This window comes from Tyto alba, unplaced genomic scaffold, assembly GCF_018691265.1.
Source record: "Tyto alba isolate M040663 unplaced genomic scaffold, T.alba_DEE_v4.0 Super-Scaffold_7, whole genome shotgun sequence".
NCBI classification, from domain to species: Eukaryota; Metazoa; Chordata; class Aves; order Strigiformes; family Tytonidae; genus Tyto; species Tyto alba.
In genome coordinates, this window is record NW_024881328.1 from 40733847 (window position 1) to 40750671 (window position 16825).

At 40.6% G+C, this 16825-nt stretch overlaps 1 protein-coding gene across 23 annotated transcripts in view; it reads right to left on the reverse strand.

Moving 5' to 3' along the window:
- LRRFIP1 (LRR binding FLII interacting protein 1) overlaps nt 1–16825 on the reverse strand; it is a 114389-nt gene that overhangs the window by 47334 nt on the left and 50230 nt on the right. For 9 of the 23 annotated variants that reach the window (XR_006164512.1, XM_042783802.1, XM_042783801.1 and 6 more), the window contains exons 3-7: nt 10600–10617; nt 6592–6639; nt 4894–4938; nt 4315–4365; nt 663–695 (exon numbers count right to left, since the gene is read on the reverse strand). The exons of 6 other annotated variants lie outside the window; for them this stretch is intronic. Coding sequence is in view for 16 of the 17 variants with exons in the window: in XM_042783802.1 (XP_042639736.1) it covers nt 663–695; nt 4315–4365; nt 4894–4938; nt 6592–6639; nt 10600–10617 (195 nt within the window). In the remaining variant the exon portion in view is untranslated. The remainder of the gene's footprint in view (nt 1–662; nt 696–4314; nt 4366–4893; nt 4939–6591; nt 6640–10599; nt 10618–16825) is intronic. 8 more of the 23 variants (XM_042783804.1, XM_042783796.1, XM_042783793.1 and 5 more) reach the window with 3 other exon arrangements.

The following is a 16825-nucleotide window of genomic DNA, read 5'->3' on the forward strand; positions in this document are numbered from 1 at the left end:
CACAGTTTGCCTTCTGCAGAACGAGACACCTCTATTTCAACAGTGTTGCCACAAGTCAGCACTGCTAACAGCATAAGGAAATTTTTTAAACTGAGCTTGAAGTCCCAATTCTCATTCACCCTTCCGTGCCCTTTCTGTTCTTCCAAGAGTCAGCTTTATCTCAGTGTGTTCAATGCAAATATTCACTCTCATCTTATTATTACCTACAGAGTTTGATTTTATCCACCAAAGAAAAGGAAACAGCTCGATACACAAGCCGAGGCTTTGGTAGGCAGTGTATTTATCCTGTCACCTTTGCTAGATCTATTCAGAGTGAGTTTTATTCCTTTCCAGATTTATGCCGAAATAAAACCTGATATACCTGGTCAAACAATGGACAGACTGTATTAGAGAAAGTCTGTTAGAATAAATAAAAGCTATTCTGCTCTGTCCTATGGTAACTAATGAACTAGATCTAGCTTGTATCTCTCTAATCGTTCAGAGCTTTTTATCTGAACTGCATCAGAGGAGTAGGTGAGGGAAGTAGCATCTTTACATCACAATGAACTGCCTCAGGATCATTTCAAATCATCTCTTATCTCAAATCAGCTATCATAATTGATGTTAGTTTCTTCTTCATGATTAGTTTTTAACACACACTGCAACTTGCAGACTATTCTCACCACAGGGTAGGTGCTGGCATATTCCAAATGAGACTGTAAAGGCATGAAAGAAAAATCAGAACACAAACAAGAACACTGAAGTAAGTTACAGCAACCAAAAGAATTCCTGCCCCCCCCAAAAAAAAAACAAAACCAAAACAAAACAAAACAAACCCAAAACACAAACCACAGCCAGGCAGAGATGTAAATCCCAACTAAAAACTCTGATAATGCAGGACTTCTTGCACAAAGCCAGAGGTCAGGAACTTGGGAGCAAACAAAACAAGGAAAATGCACAAACTATCACAAGTGATTGATAACACAACAGTATGTCATGCTGGATGGTCTCCAATTAGACACAGCCAGCTGAGAAGTGGGAGAACAAGGACGCTTGCAGTAGGAAAGAGACAAAAGAGAGGCTTGAGCATCTTAAATGCAGAATGATGTTACTGAGCTTCCCTAGGAAAAACTGCATGATAAAGAATCGAGCTTGCAGAACTTCTGAAACAAGAGAGGCAGGACACTTTGATGGGTTCAGGATGAGCCACAGAAAAACCAAAGATGCCCCTTCATCGCAGCTGGAGGTCTGCCTGCAGGAGGCAGAGATGCCCAAACTAGCATTATATCAACACACGAGGCCCCTGTTTACAGTACAGTGACAGCTGTGGAGCTTAAACCAATTTGCTAGCCTGGTCTAACCAACACCTCAAGTGGTTTTGCAGGTCCATTTTGATGGTAGCTCTGCCAGAAGCATCCAGGCCAGCTCCCTGAAAGCTAGAGCTCAGCAGACCTGATGCCTGAAGTTCAGACATCCACTTAGAAAATATTCGAGGAGAAAACGCAGAGTAAAACCCACGTAGATTAGTAGGGTAGTAAAGTTTTAAGGATAAATACATTCCTAATAGTTGGCTCATTTCATTGAAAACTTCCTGTGCAGAAAAGAAGCATTGCAACCCTTAACATCATCAGCCCCTCACAGTGCAATGAGCCCAAGTGTCAAAGATGCAAGATCCATTTTCAGAAAATGGAAGTTTTGTAGACCAATTACAATGTCATCCTGCAACTATGGAAGGAGCCTTCAAATATCCAAAAAAAGAAGAGCATTCAGAATTCTCCAACTACTTTTATACCCTTTGTGTACACATGGCAAGTTTTTGGTGCTTTCTTCAAGTTAAAATAGCTCAGAAGCCAAACTGAACTCTGTTATTCAGAGGTAATTTTTTAGGTTGGTCATTGTTTATTTTTTCTACTTTGTTGTTTTGAAGACACACACAGCAAGAGCCAAACCTTCACAAATATCCAGAGAGAGATGTGGTCAAACTATTAAAAGCATCTACTATAAACCCACACTAGGAAAATGATCAATGTACGGTCTATCAATTCATTGTGATTGAAACAACTAAAATATGTAGAAGGGTAAATTGCAGTTCAGACTAGCTAACTTTTACTTTCTTCTACAATCCCAGTGACACTTGGATCAGGGAAGGAAGTTCTGTCAAAACTCTTTTCCTGTGCATGCCCAAGCGTCAACTTGCATAAGAATATTCACTGAATGCTACTTTATGAGGACAGGGGGGAGCCTGTGCAACATCACTAGAAATAGCAGTGTGAAAAGTTTCAACCAGATCCTTCTGTCAGAAAAGAACATTCTTTGCAGAAGTATTAGGTATTTATGGACCATCCCCTGAAACAGCTGAAGACGGTTGTTCATCAGAGCAGCAGTGGTTATCCCAGCCTGAAGGCATGCTGGCAGCCCAGGAAAAAAAATCAGAAAAGCTTCTTCTCAAGGGATGGGTGGGGGAGAAGCAGAATGCAAGGCTTCTGCTGTTTAGATCTATAACAGTAAAACACAGGATCGTATTACAAAAACACATCAAAAGGAATCAGTAGTGGATTTCCATGAACAAAAGGTTTTTCAGATGAACAGGGCTCCTGCTATAAATACAGTGCCAGGGTGCTTCCATCTTGCAACATCAAGGGACACACAGTTATAGTCATGGTTAAATAACCCATTTGTATCATAATCGTCTTCTAAACAGAAAGAATTGCAATGTCAATGGATCTAGAGATTTTTTTCCCTCCAAAAACCACTTTAATAAACGTGTCCAAATTTAAGTAAAATAAACATTGGTTTTCATGTTCAGCTGTGAGGATAAGCTTTTCTTCATTGAATCTTTGGAGCTTTAATCTTCTAGATTTGATTTGCAGTCTTAAAGCATAAAGATTTTAACAGCATTTCATAAGTAGCAGTAAGGATTATGCTAAAAAAGGAACAAGGCAACACTTAAAATTTTTAACTACACCTTGTGTTATCTTACAGTAAACTCCATTAGGATCACTGAGCAGGCTCTGCAGTAGTAATATGGAGGTTTTTATATCTTTCAGATGCTTTGAGGCATATGAGGTATTCCACTCAATCCTGTTCTTTTGGGGATACTTTGTCAGGGAAAAAAAAAAAAAAAAAAAGGTAGTTCTAGCCTAGATAAGTATTAGCAAGTTTTTTTAAGGAGAAAAAAAGGAAATTTATGGCATGAAATCTCCACAGAAGTCAGAAACCAAGGATTACACATAAAGATCTTGCAATGAATGATGTAGGTCTTGCTTGCTCCATAAAACCAGAGCTGATCATCCAGTTTAACCCACATAACGGATGCTACTGATATATTGGGAACATCAGTAGAAGAACAAATTATTCCCAAACACAAGAGTTTTAGGGACAATGACTCCATAACAAAAAATAGTTGCAGCCAATTCATGTTCAGGACTGCTGAGGGCTTCCTCCATAGCGCTGTTATGTATTGTTTCAGTTTTTTGATTAGCTGAATGCTTCCATAGCTCTCAGAAACAGTGAGCTCTGACTAACAACACATGCCAATACAGCATTACCCATTCACAACTACTAAACTGTCTTCACAATTACAAGATCTGATTATGTCTACACTAGAACAGAGTTGAGATTTGTACACGTGTATTATCTGGAAAAATACTGTACAGGTATTATGAGGAGAAAACTGTTTCAGCTTTTCCTACAGGTAAGTACTGGTGCACTACAGCTCTCTATGCTCCAATTAATCCCTCCCTCCACAAAACTCAAGTCTGCAGATGAATTTCAAATATTTCTAAAGCAGTTTTGAGGAGAATGTTCACCTGCAATTCTAAAGTGCTTAAGACTTATTTCCACTGCCAATTTGCTTTTTGTTTCCTGAGCTAAAAAGCTGATCATGGAGTAAGGCAGCACTTCCTCTTCACAAATTCTCAGTATCAGTAATGCAACAGGGGAGCTTACAAGGTGCATACAAGAAATAGCTGCAATAGCTGCACATACCAATGTTTTGGCTAAGTAGTTCTGCAACAGTAACAGGGAACAGCATTTACCAGAAAGGTTTCTATAGACTCCAATGCTCTGTTGGTGTTCCTGCACAGTGCATACAGATTTGACAGTTCCCCTGGTTGAAAGAATTATTGACCTACATGTACTTGGAAAAACAAAACAAACGAACAAAAAAAAAAACCCAACCAACATCAAAAAAAAAAACACACATGCCTTTAACATGGAACATGACAAGACCTTGGAAGGATGATATTATCAGAGTCCTATAACCAGGCTGGTGGTACAGGGGGACAGCAACATCTGTACACACACATGCACACTTAAATGGTATAATTTACCAACCCTCAGGCTTCCACGGCTACCCACTGACATGCGCTCATCTTCATCCGAAGCCTATCAAAAGAAAGTATAAAGACAAGAAAACAATGAAAAGAACACAACTTACAGCCAGTGAGGTAAATATTGATGGCTTTGATGGAACAGAAGGAAAGAAGAGACATACAAAATAAATGTCTTTTAAAAAGAATCACATTAAAACTGTAAGAGAAAGTAAATGAAATCATACCCTGCCCAAGAAACACTGTCAAGCATTTTACTACAGGATGAATGACAAGCTTGCTCGGGTATTCCCTGCTCTATGCTCTTAGCCCACAGTCTGAACAAACAAACATTACAACATTCCAAGCGGAGTATTTCCCCACCTTCCACCCCCTGCCCCCCTTTATTCTAGCACATTTGCAAAAGCTCCCCAGCGTGACTGGGGAGAGGGCAGAAGTCAGGAAGTGGCTTTGGGGTTTGCACTTGGCTGGGGTGGGGGGAGCTTGTTTTGTCTTCTCTTTTAAAAAGGAACTGCCTTATACATGTCTGTTTTCTTAATGTGAAACATCTAGCTAACAAGAAAAAGCAAAAGTATATACTAACCGAGGCATTTCTTCGGGCTCTACGGGAATAGCGCTCACTGTCTTCCTATCAAGCAGCAGAGAAAAAACAAAGTATGAAGTGTTGAAAGGATAGATATACCAACAGAGCGCTTTCAGAAAGAAACAGTGAACTTCAGCAACGTTTAGAAGTCAGTAACATTAAACCAAATAATGCAAAGTGACGCCCTGTCAAGACAGAAAAACCCTTTTTCCCCTCATTTGTGAGCCCAACTTTCCTCCCTTCCATTTTATTCTGCTACACACTTACTACTTTTGCAGAAAACTACAGTGACACCTTTATTTCTGTCTCAAAAAAAGTTTCAACTGCATCTCTCTGCATCTGGGAATCTTACAGTGCTGGAATACTTACAGTGCTTTTGTAATTAAGCTTTCCAGTTTGCAGTCCTTCAAAATAAATCTCAAAAATCTTCTATTTGAAATAATGTGGCAGGGCAATGGTCTCTCTATAATGGGTATCCCAGGGGCACACACCCCCCCCAGCCCCTTCTTCCAGAACAAAAGCATCTCTGCTTGCTCTGCTTACAGCCTCTGTGACACAGCACCACTGCCTTTTGCAGACCAAAAGCTGTGTTAATGCTGGAAATGCTGTAGGATATATTACATTTCAACAAACTGATTTTAATAAACCGATTCTACATGGAATTTAGTAACAATGACAAAAAATGGGGGGGGCGGGGAGCAGGGAAGTTTTAACATTGTAGTTAATGGTTCTCACCGGTGAACTGATTTCGAAGCAAGGGGATTGCTAGTAAGGTGGAGTTAAGCTCACCAAGCAAGGATTTGAAGAGACACAATGGCTTATTTGTGAGTTTGGATCATCTTGGTGGACGGTTGGTCCATATGGCAGCAGGCTTTCAAAAAGGCATAGAGCAAAACAGTATTTATGCTAATTAATTATCAAGAGTCAAAAAGTCAGGGAGTTTGAGAAGTTGTCTTCCACACTGGAAGTCAGCTGTTCAGTTCTGCCTTCTCCAGTGTGCACTACTCAGCTTGTATGGCAAGGCCATGAACAACAGTTTTCATTCCGCATCACTGGTAAGTGATTTCATAAACTTATGTTTGAAAGACATTTGAAGCCAATGTCTTCCAGCCCTTTAGCAACTTTCTTCATCTTCATTTCAGTCAGATGTTGCTAATGGCCAAGTCCGTATGTGGTATCAACTTCACTGGCTTGGCAAATAGTAAAATCCAAGACATTGTATTATTGGAAAAAGCGAGGATTGCCATAGTAGCAGTAATAATGCATCTGAAGAGCACCCCTGGACCAGTAAGTACAAAGGTAACTGAAGAAGCATGGATAAAACTTGCCCAAAATTTACCTGAAGGCAGAGCTGAGAAGACTCAAATTGTAACAAAATCCACAAGAAGTAAAATGAGTACATATATTCCCTGCATCACACGTGGCTTTAACAGGTCTATACGCTAAGCTAATCTTCAAGTGATAGAGTAGAGACAGAGGTCTGTAAAAAGAGATGGCTCTAACCAAACCCTTGCCAGTTTTAAGCTGGCACATAAACCACATTTCAGGTATTGATGCGGACTGCAAGAATCTCTGTGATAAGACTGGAATTCGCGTTTCCAATACATGAAAATACCTTCTGTGTGGGATTTCAAACTCTATGAACTATACAAAACTTCAACAGGTAGAAGTTGTTTAGCTATGTTGATCAAGGCCTACCATCCATTGCTCGATGTCTCCCCATTTAGTATCCAGACCATAATATTTCTACAGACAGAAAAGGGAAAAAACAGAATTTAGATGAGAAAGGCAAACACAGAACCTTTAGGCATGCATTGGCAGGTTTTGGCTGAGCCACACAGCTCCACGCACAGACACAAACACACACACATGCCAGGGAAGAGCCGTGCCGCATGCCACCAGAGCCCACGCCCCAGAAAAGCTGCCCAGCAAGGGGAAAGGGGTGTTTGGGGTATGGCCACGGTACTCAACAGCTGCTTCTCTCTCAGCAGGGCAAAAAACCCCAGTGCTGTGGGGACAGGAACAAGGCGTGTAATGAGTCTTGAATTCCTGACCCATTTAAGTCAAGACTCATTACAAGGGATCCGAACGCAGAACACTTTCAGGATGAAAAATGCTGTCAAATCATGTTTACTGTATAGATTTATCAAACCGGGAAGACAAATAGAATACAACACAACTAATTTCTGCGCATTCTTACTTGCTGTATTCAGGACTCGCCAGAATACCTTTTCAGAGCACTTCAACCATCTTGACAGTGGTGGTATCACCGACAAGGACAAAAGAGGACATGCTTCACCAATGCAGGCAAAACTGGAAAGCTCTCTGCATTTCAGTACCAAGTGCCATGCTTTTTCTTAATAGAACGTCTTTTCTGAACCATTCCTCAACTCCTAATTTCTTTGCACAATACTGGGAACTTCCCAATGAACTTGTATTTCCACCAGACAGCAAATTATTCAAAGATCCGCAAGTTTATCAGGACATTTCTTCCTCCCCAAACACGTGCTTCAAATCTAGTCTCAGGAAGTTCATATTTATAATGGTGACCATAACATTCCTGTGTGAAGAAAAATCACTGGCCTGAAGGACAGTAATTGGCAAATGGAAATCCTGCTTAAGGAAGCATAATATGTATTTCAGAAAAATTTAGATTATGTGCTTTGAGATTCACGTATTTGTGGGAAAAGACAAGCCTGTACTTGGCAGCTTTCCCAGAGGTCTGAGGAGGCAGGAGTATTAACAGTCAAAACCTTAGGTAATGTTAAAAAAAAAAAGAATAACACAAAAACCTGTTAGCAGTCTTTCAATGGTATTAATGTAATTTCACTTTCATCCTTAAAGTCTTCAGTTACTATTTATTAATAAACTAGAATAAAACAGCCGCATGTTCTTTGATACTGTATCAGTTTATTCCCACTTCAGAGTTCTTCCTCATTAAATAACAAAATTATCTGCATATTAAGGTCATCTTTATTTTCATCTTAACAGCTCTGGAGAAAAGAAAGTCTGTTACGAAGTAGAATAGACAGCGGGGTGCTCAATTACGCATCCTAGATAGCCCGAAGTGTACATGGACCTTTAAAGGCTGTCAGTTTTGGGGTCAAATTGGGAGGAGGCAAGAGCTCACAGCAATCCCATTTATTAGGAAAAATATCAGAAAATAAATTTTTTAGGCCAGAAACTTGAAAACAGGAAATAAACGCATACTATTTAAATTTGCAATGCAGTGAAAACATCTCTTTGGAACAAGGAAAACAGACAACGGCTCAGCAAGCTCTTTAACCACAGCCCTATAAGAACAGGGAAGTATTTCCCTCTGCTTTCCCTGCAAAGCATCTCAGTGTGTGCTCAAATACATCTAACAGACCTATACAATGCCTAGCCAAATTGCACACAAGTGAAATTTCTCCCTTAAACTACAGGAAATTAGGGTGCCTGACATGAACCGCTGTTTCTTCAAGCATTACACACTTCCTCACAAGTGCTCAGACTAGTTACTTCCAGTTACTAGTCCACTAGTTACTGTGTTATACTTCTGTCTAACACATAACAACCTGTTGTAAAATTAAGTTTTATGGATATCACATCTTGAAAATAAACCCTGAAAACTGTATGAACACCAGCTGGTCAGGATTGTGTACATGATCAGAACCTACAGATTATATGCTTTGTAGTAAGTCAGGTCAGATAAAGCCTTATTAGAAGTTCCTCCCCTCCAAAAAAAAATTTCTAACACTAGAAATAATTTTTTACAAAACCACTATGAAAATGGAAAATCCCTTCTCACACATAGGAAGGATCCATAAACATGCTAGTAATTTTTGTATGATCTGCTGCTTCTTTTTCCTGACCTCTGTTCTCCTTACTTCCTGACACAGGCTTCTGATTACAGTTTTGCAAAAGGGAGGTAAGAAAATATCTTAAAAGACTTGTTATGTCACCAGGTAAATTCCACTTGTCTTTTCCTCCACCATTTAAAATTACATAGCTACATGCTTAATATCCCCAAAAGAAAAATGTTAATGAGTGCAATTGCCTTGAGATGATATTTAATTTATAACCGTTAACATGGCTCATCTCACACTGGGCTGAACTGTCAGCATTTTAAGCCTTTTGTCCCCTCAGCCACTTCCCATTTCTTTCTCTAGGCCAACTCCTCTTCTGTTCTGCCCCAAGGGGCCTGATCTGAATGGCCGCATGGGTTAAAGGAATAAATGGTGCTTATCCATTCATTTGGTTTTTAGTTAAAGGCCTCTGCCAGACTCAAGTTCCCTTCTGCCCTGAAAAGTGATATTAGAATTAAATAATTAAGGACGTTAATACCATTGAGAGAGAATTCTGTATCAGATTTGCTCACTACGTGACAGAGAAACTGCTAGACTTGCAAACTCACTACAAGATGTTGCGAGGCTAACCCACTTATCTCCTCATCCATGTCAGATCACCAACAGTAAACAACCTCCTTGTCTCCCATGGGGCTGCATTTGTACCAGAAGATTAAATTAGTTCCTATAAAGGAGATTGATAATGAGCCTGTTGATCCATGGGCAGATGTTAATTTGAGTCACTCAGTATGTAGTCAACTCCACAAATAAAAACAAGAGTAAGATACATTTGTTGCCAAATTGATGGGGTCAGGATTAAATACCAGAGCACATGATTTGAGTAGCTATCTTCATATATATGTGCTTCAAGAGGAGAACAGCATTTCCAAGAAGCACAAGCACTGCTAGGTCAAGCGAGTGAAACATGTAGTTAAGTCAGCTGGAGTGCCAGAACTAAAACAAACAAGCTGTGGTTTTAGGAGACATTTATCATTCAGCAAGCAATAAATATCTCTCAGAAAAAAAAAAAAAAAAAGAGAAATATTCAATAGGGTATAAAATGGCAGGCTTGAAGAAATGCATGCTTTCTCCCTCCCTGCAACATCTCTTTGGAGCTATTTCTCTTTCTAGGTACCGAACAGTTCACATGCTGGAAACACAAAACAGCCAAACAACGTAACACAAAACTCAAAACTCTGATGTTACAACAGAAATTGACCTCAGTTAGAGCTATTATTATTATCATCATCTTTGCCATCATTCGGAATTATGAAAAGGAAACTGGGAGGGGGGAAGAGATCATGACTTTAAACTGAGGTGACAGGGGATTAAACAATATAAAAGCATTGATAATGCTTAGATCACACTGGAAGAAAGGCCATACCATTTATTTACCCAAAGATTATAAATTCAAATGCAGCATCCCTGATTTACTTCAGTGACTTTCTGCAAAGTCATCTGAAAGTCATTCTTCCTGCTGCACCTGTTAAACGCTTGCCCAGCCTGGAATATTTTCAGCAATACTCTTGGCCCTCTAACACACAAATGTCTGTATGGTTCTTGGTGACACGTGGAGCCACCCTACCCTCCCATGATGACTACTTTGCCAAATCACACTTCTGCTCATTGCTTATTCTTTGCCAAATGGTCTGTAGAAAAAATTATATTAAGTGCCTGACCAGACACATTTTACACGGGTCATCTTTCCTCACTCCCTTTTATTATCCACCTCACAAGACTATGGGAGGAAAGGGGGAAATTGCATGGAAATACGAAAGCTGCTGTGCATCTTCCCTTCTTTAGAGGTTTTCCAGAAATGTTAGCAAGATTAATAACATGGGAACACATGCAAACAAGAATGAAAGAAAGCAAGCCCTACCTTCTGAACTTGATAGATCTAGGGGAAAAGGGAAAGAAACAAGGAAACAAAAACTAGTGTGAATGAATAAATACCAATGCAATGTTCCATAATTCATTCTAAAGGGGAGAAAAAAAAATAAATTATACAGAATATACAGCAAAACATGAATATAAAAATTGCACATCGAAGCCCTGTAGAGGTAAGAATGAAAGTAGCGCTTACATTCGAGTCCTCCTCCATGTGAACAGCTGAAACACAGTGTTCCTGTTTTCATACTCCCCAGGCTCTTGGAGGCAACATCTGCTCCCTAGACCCTGCACCAGATCGGAGCCTAACCCAGCTCTGAGCTGGGACCTCTTGCTTTGCCAGCCTCCCTCCTTTCAAGTAATGGATGCCCAAATATTCACCTGGGGTGACAGCTGTGCATCTACTATCACAATAAAAGCAAATGGCATTGATTACAGAAAATCTGTTCTTCTAAAAGCAAATTTTGTCCTTAACTGATGAAGCATAGTTACAAAAGCATCAATGCTATACATCTTTCACCTCTGTACAGCAGTGCGTCAGCTTGTTAAAACTCTCTGAAAATTTCTCGCACATATGCTGCCAGTATTGGAGGATCTCTCTGCAGGTTGCTTTTTCAATTTTTAATGTTTCCACAGAGCCTCACACCATCTGCAGGCCCTAACAAATGCACTGCTGACTCTACAAAGTTGTTCCATAGTCTTGAACCATTTTAATAATACACAAAAGCATTACAGCCACCTTAATACATCTGAATTTTGTTGAAGTGGAGAACTGCCCTTGACGGATCAGCTTTGTAAATCCACATGAAAACAGAAAATATGTTTCTTCTTTCCTATCTCCTAGCATTTCTAAAGCAAGGAACCCTTCTTGTTCAAAACCACCTAGCTGGCTACACAAATCCAGAAGGAAATTGCAGCTTCATTCTCCCAGCTTCTCTGATGAACACCCAGCTTTGTATCCATAGGAAAGGTAACACAGCTCTGGTCTGAAAGCCCTCAGCTGCCTTACTGTTTATCTTCCTAGATAAGCACTGATGCTGAATAAACACCAACACCAGCCCTCTGCTCTAGGAGTACAACCCAGGGGGAACGGTAGGCAGCTCTGACTCCAATCCTTCAGCCGGTCAGCAGGCAGGAGGGTAGTCAGTCTCCTGCATTTTGGAATATTCAGGGAATCCCTGTCATTCATTGCTCTTCTGTGCCAGATCAGGAGAACCCAGATCCCAAGGCTGGGAAGCAGAGCATCCTTCTTTCAGTCCCTGTCCTCCCGATCAGGCTTCCCTTCGTGATGATGAAGGACAACTGCAGACCCCATCTTAATACCTCAGAAGTATTAATTCCTATTCCTACAAGCACAGGGGGGAAAATTAGGACCCACATTTAAAACCGGCATTCCCACACAACTAATCACCTTGCTTACTTTTTACACAGAAAACCCTGAAGAGGAAAATTAACTAAACCCTCCCATAGTTCCCAAGACTGCATGCTGACTCTGATCTTTTGCTTCTCTGTTGCACATGCAGAGAGCCTTTCATCCATACACAGAAGCCAAACGCCACCGTTTTAGATGTGGCAATTACCATGTAGCTGTTTAACCTTTAAGCTTTAACTTTCAATGCCGCTGCTTCACCCACGCTTTGAAGCAAGACCACAGCAGCCTGGTTTTTCAAACCCCAACGCTTCAGGCTTGGCATAGCAGGTATCCCCGTTGAGTACAAAGTGAGACACACAAGAAGTCTTGTGTCCAGGACCCAGATTGCCAATGGATAAGATAACAACGAGGCCTTTGTTCAGGGCCAGACACCATGGAGGACAGTGGAGAAGGGCACAAGGACAAAGCCAAGTGCGTCATCATAACTGCTCCAGTGTTTTATAGAACCTGGAATTTTTTGGTCATCCATTAGCTACCAGGCATTACAACAGCTCTGCTCCGAAGTGACTGCTCTCTCACCAGTGTACTGCTCTCCTTAGAGAGTATGTTACAAGAGAAATACTTTTACAAAACAATCTCTATTGCAGTTATGCACCCCACAAAGAGTTTAAAAGAGTCAACAGACATCTAAGCAGTCAAATGCCTTAAATAGCACTTCCTCGTACTATGGTATGGCAAAAAAAAAAAAAAAAAAAAAAAAAAAAGAAGTGTTAAGTGTGTTGTCCACACTATTACTGGTAGACTGCTTTCTCGGTTTCTGCATTACGTGAGGTTTCCCGCAAAAATAAAGTTTTTCATAGAAGTAACTTTAGAGTGGGACAGAAAAAGCCAGTGAAGCATGATCAGATGGCAGCAGAAGGCAGAAATCCAGGGCCTACTAAAAACACCTTCAACATTGTCCCTCTTCAAATTTTCCTGTGCATCTTCACACTGGTTTTATAAGAAAGATACAGATTAATCATCACAAAGCTCCTTAATTTCTTCCCTGTGTATGTAAGCACCAAGTTTCATCGTCTGTATCTCCCCTCCCATTCAAGCTACAAGAATTCTGCTTTTCCTGCACCGCCTGGGTTTTTAAACAGCTTCAAACAATCCCAAATGCCAGCTGTGCCAGGGGACCCTCTGACTCAGATCAGACTCATGGGCACCAAATCCTAGAAGGAAAGAAGGGGCCTAAGTCAACAGAATGGGTGAGCAAATAGTGTTTCCAAGTCTTTTGCCTGCATTAATTTGGATTTAGTACATTTACTAAATTTACTACATGTTCAAGGAACAGACATGGGAAAAAAAAAAAAAGAAACTCATGACAGAAAGTACTGGTAATATATTTTATTCCAAAGAAATATGAAACCAAAGGAGGAAAAGTATGTGCAAATGAGTATGCTGGTAAAGAACAAATTTACAAAATAGCAAAGGCAGGCTTTGTGCTGTGCCCTTAATGTGAGAGCTGAAAATGAAGCTAGGAGACAAGCACAATGCACTTGCCTTGAACTAGAAGTACAGGCTCATCTGCTGTGTGAACTGGCAAGGAAGAATCCTATCCTGCAGATTAAGGAGTGGGAGGAGATCATTCTCTTTTCACTTCAGGCACTAATATCAGCTTAAATTGTGGTCTCCAAGTGTCAGTCCTCGAAGAGACATTTAAAGTCTTGCCAGCAGAACACACAGAAGGTACTCCTACATAAAACATTCTCTACAATTAGTCCTAATGCTGCAGCTTTTACATGTCTTGAAGCACTACTGTTAAATATTTCTTGTGGAAAAAAGGCTTTAATATATCTTATGCCAAGCTTTAAAAAGAAAAAAAAATACACTGAAGAAAATTCTTCTCTCCGTTTTCACCTGGTAGCGCCATGAGATCAATTTGTTACACAGAAAGACTGAGCTGACAATTCCTCACTTGCTCTTCTGTGTGAATTAAACATAAATATCTGAATGCGCACAAGCATTTGTCTTAGTACCAACCACAACTCTACTGTACAAGCCAAATGGACTGGCCTTGGAGTCTGCAGTTGCAAACATGGTTTAAAGACCATGGCAGCATGGTGTGGTACAAAACAGAGGACCCATCACTGCTCTGACTCCCAGCAGCTGGGTGGGTACCAGTGGTATGGAAACAGGAAAGGGAGCAAGTACCCTCTATTATAATTGTCCCTGCAGCTAAGAACACGCATTGGCACTGCCTCACATGAGAGCTTTCCTGTACTGACGGAATTCCTATGCATGGAAGCATACCAGAAAACCTGGTATGCTTGACCTCCAGATTAATAATTTACGTCTTTGGTGGATAACAACAACAAAGCATCACAGAATCAGAAGTCAGAAACATTCAAGCAGCAATGTTTATTAGATCTGTGTCTTTCTTAGAGCCTCATGACCAGGCACTCATTCTCTACTAAACATATATATATAATTATAAATACATATAATCACATAAATATACACATATATGTGATTCAAGAGTGATCACTACCCTTATCGTCATAAATTAGCATATATCAGATCATAATTCTTGTGCTCATTTTCCTTCTTCAGCTTCAGAAAACACTTTTCATTTACCTAGTTTATACTTTCCTATTAATCTTGTACTCCTGCTCTCCTCCTTATCTTCCTCTCCCTGGGGCAAACAAACAAAAAAGCACAGAAAAAAAACAAAACACCAACCCCAAAACATTGGCACACTCACCCTTCTCTCTGCTGCCTGGCAGGAGGTGATGCCAGGTGATGAGACGATACCGCCCCTGAAACACACCTGCAATCCTGCCCCACCACAGCGAACGGCAGCAGCCTTTCCACACTAGCTCTCCCACATCTCACACTGCAATTCAGCGTGGCTTTCCTCCAAAAGCCCATCTACTCCTGCCACATAATTTCCGCAACTATTGTTCTCCTACAGCAGTATGTTGCTTCACATTAAGTTTCCAGAAGAATTCTTAAGAATCACTGTATATTTCAAACTGAGCTTAGTAAAGCCACCCCTCCAAGCACAGAAACCACGAGGTGAAAAGCAGCGACCACTGGCAAGAGGTAGGGCAGCCCGGGCACCACCTACCACCAAGAGCTCTGCCACGAGCTTCTCACCGCATGCTCCTTCCGAAAGGACGGGAGCTGATCGCTAGTGCAGCTGCTGCTGAATACAACTTTAAATTTCCAAAAGAACAGACTATGCAGCAATTTCTGCTGTCCACTATGCATTTGACTTGAAATCATTTCTGCCAAAAGAAGAGCTCAGTATGATATCGTGTAGTCTTCACCATTTACCTGTGAGGTTTACTGTAAAGTTGTGACTAAGTTTTGGTGTGCTCTTCACATACGGCCAAGCCAACAGAACCAGCTCAGGGCGCTCTAATAGCTTTCTAATGAAGCTGTTGCTCATTCTACCTACAGAAACATTCATAAGAGAACAACAATCTCAGAGACCTTGTGTTTTTGCATTGATATTTCTTCTGTAATGGCAAGCAGAACATTAGCTAAATCACTTACATAGACTCATGATGCAAGTGTCACCCAATTATTTTAGAATGAAGAAAATGAAGTAAAACATTAAGAAATGTCATTGATACTAGATTAATGACAATCTCCAGTCCAAAATCCAAATCATGAAAACATCCTACTTCACTGCCAGTGAGAACTATACCACCACAGTTATAGCTTGTAATGGTAGCATCTGGAAACTTTTAACTCAGATCAACAATGTAAATGTATTCTCAAGCAATGTATGATCCACAAGAAGCCTGTCAGGGCATGTGCACTGCTTTAAGCATGAACAAGTACACACACATGCAATAAATTTATTTATTGGTTTTTAACTCCCATAACTGTCCCTAAAAAGCCTTCTGAAGTAGTAAAGCACTTGCTTTAAGTTCTGGTTATTCAACATGGCAACAGTGTGAATGTGCTATTTATTTCTCTGAGAAGTTTGCGAATGAGAATGAAGATGGCAGACAACAAGCTGTACAGACACCAGTATCACAGCATGTTCTCCTCCAAGGAGGGTGTAAGCGCCAAATCTTGTGTCGATCGCTGCTCGGGATTTTCTATATGTGTGTTTTCTTTTATTATATCTGCAAGATACTTGTGGCAACGAAAAGCCTCCTGCAGCCATCCTTACTAGCTCAACCTTGCATCTGAGGGCTGAGATTAAGCTATTTGAAAAAGCTGCAAAATATCTAATCTTGCAAAATATTAAATAAATGTTTAGTAACAGTATGTAATTAATGCCAGTGAATTACCAAACAGACTGTAGTGGCTATCTGGCTTAGCTTTCACTGAATTTGGTATTTCGGAGCGACATCCTGTACTATTCAATTTCTATCTGTACAACTACGTTCTCACAGATTTTCAGATCACTAGCTCTTTGTTACCAACTGCAGGAGCACACACACAAGGCTTTAGTTTCCATACCCAAATTTCAATTTACAAGGACACCCTTTGCAGCATCAGCTTTTAATCTTCAAAGGGGTCATCAGCTCCATTAAAGTTATCTGCAAATTAGATGGTAACACCACTGTCAGCTGCCATGACACCCCTATTTACTTTGCTCCCCAAACAGAACACCCGGTGGTTGTTTACCACGGATCTTCCAGAGGCTGCTCCGCAAGTCCCATCACTCAGGAAACATCCTTCAAACTCAGCAACTGTAGCAGAAAGGCTCCTCTCTTCCAGAGGCACTGTGCTTGCAGCAACGCTCCCCCGCAGCTCTTACTGCCGTTGTGTTTGCAGGTACATCTAACCCCGCTGCAGCTACAGGGTGCTACGACACATCCAGACGTGCCTCAACTAGATG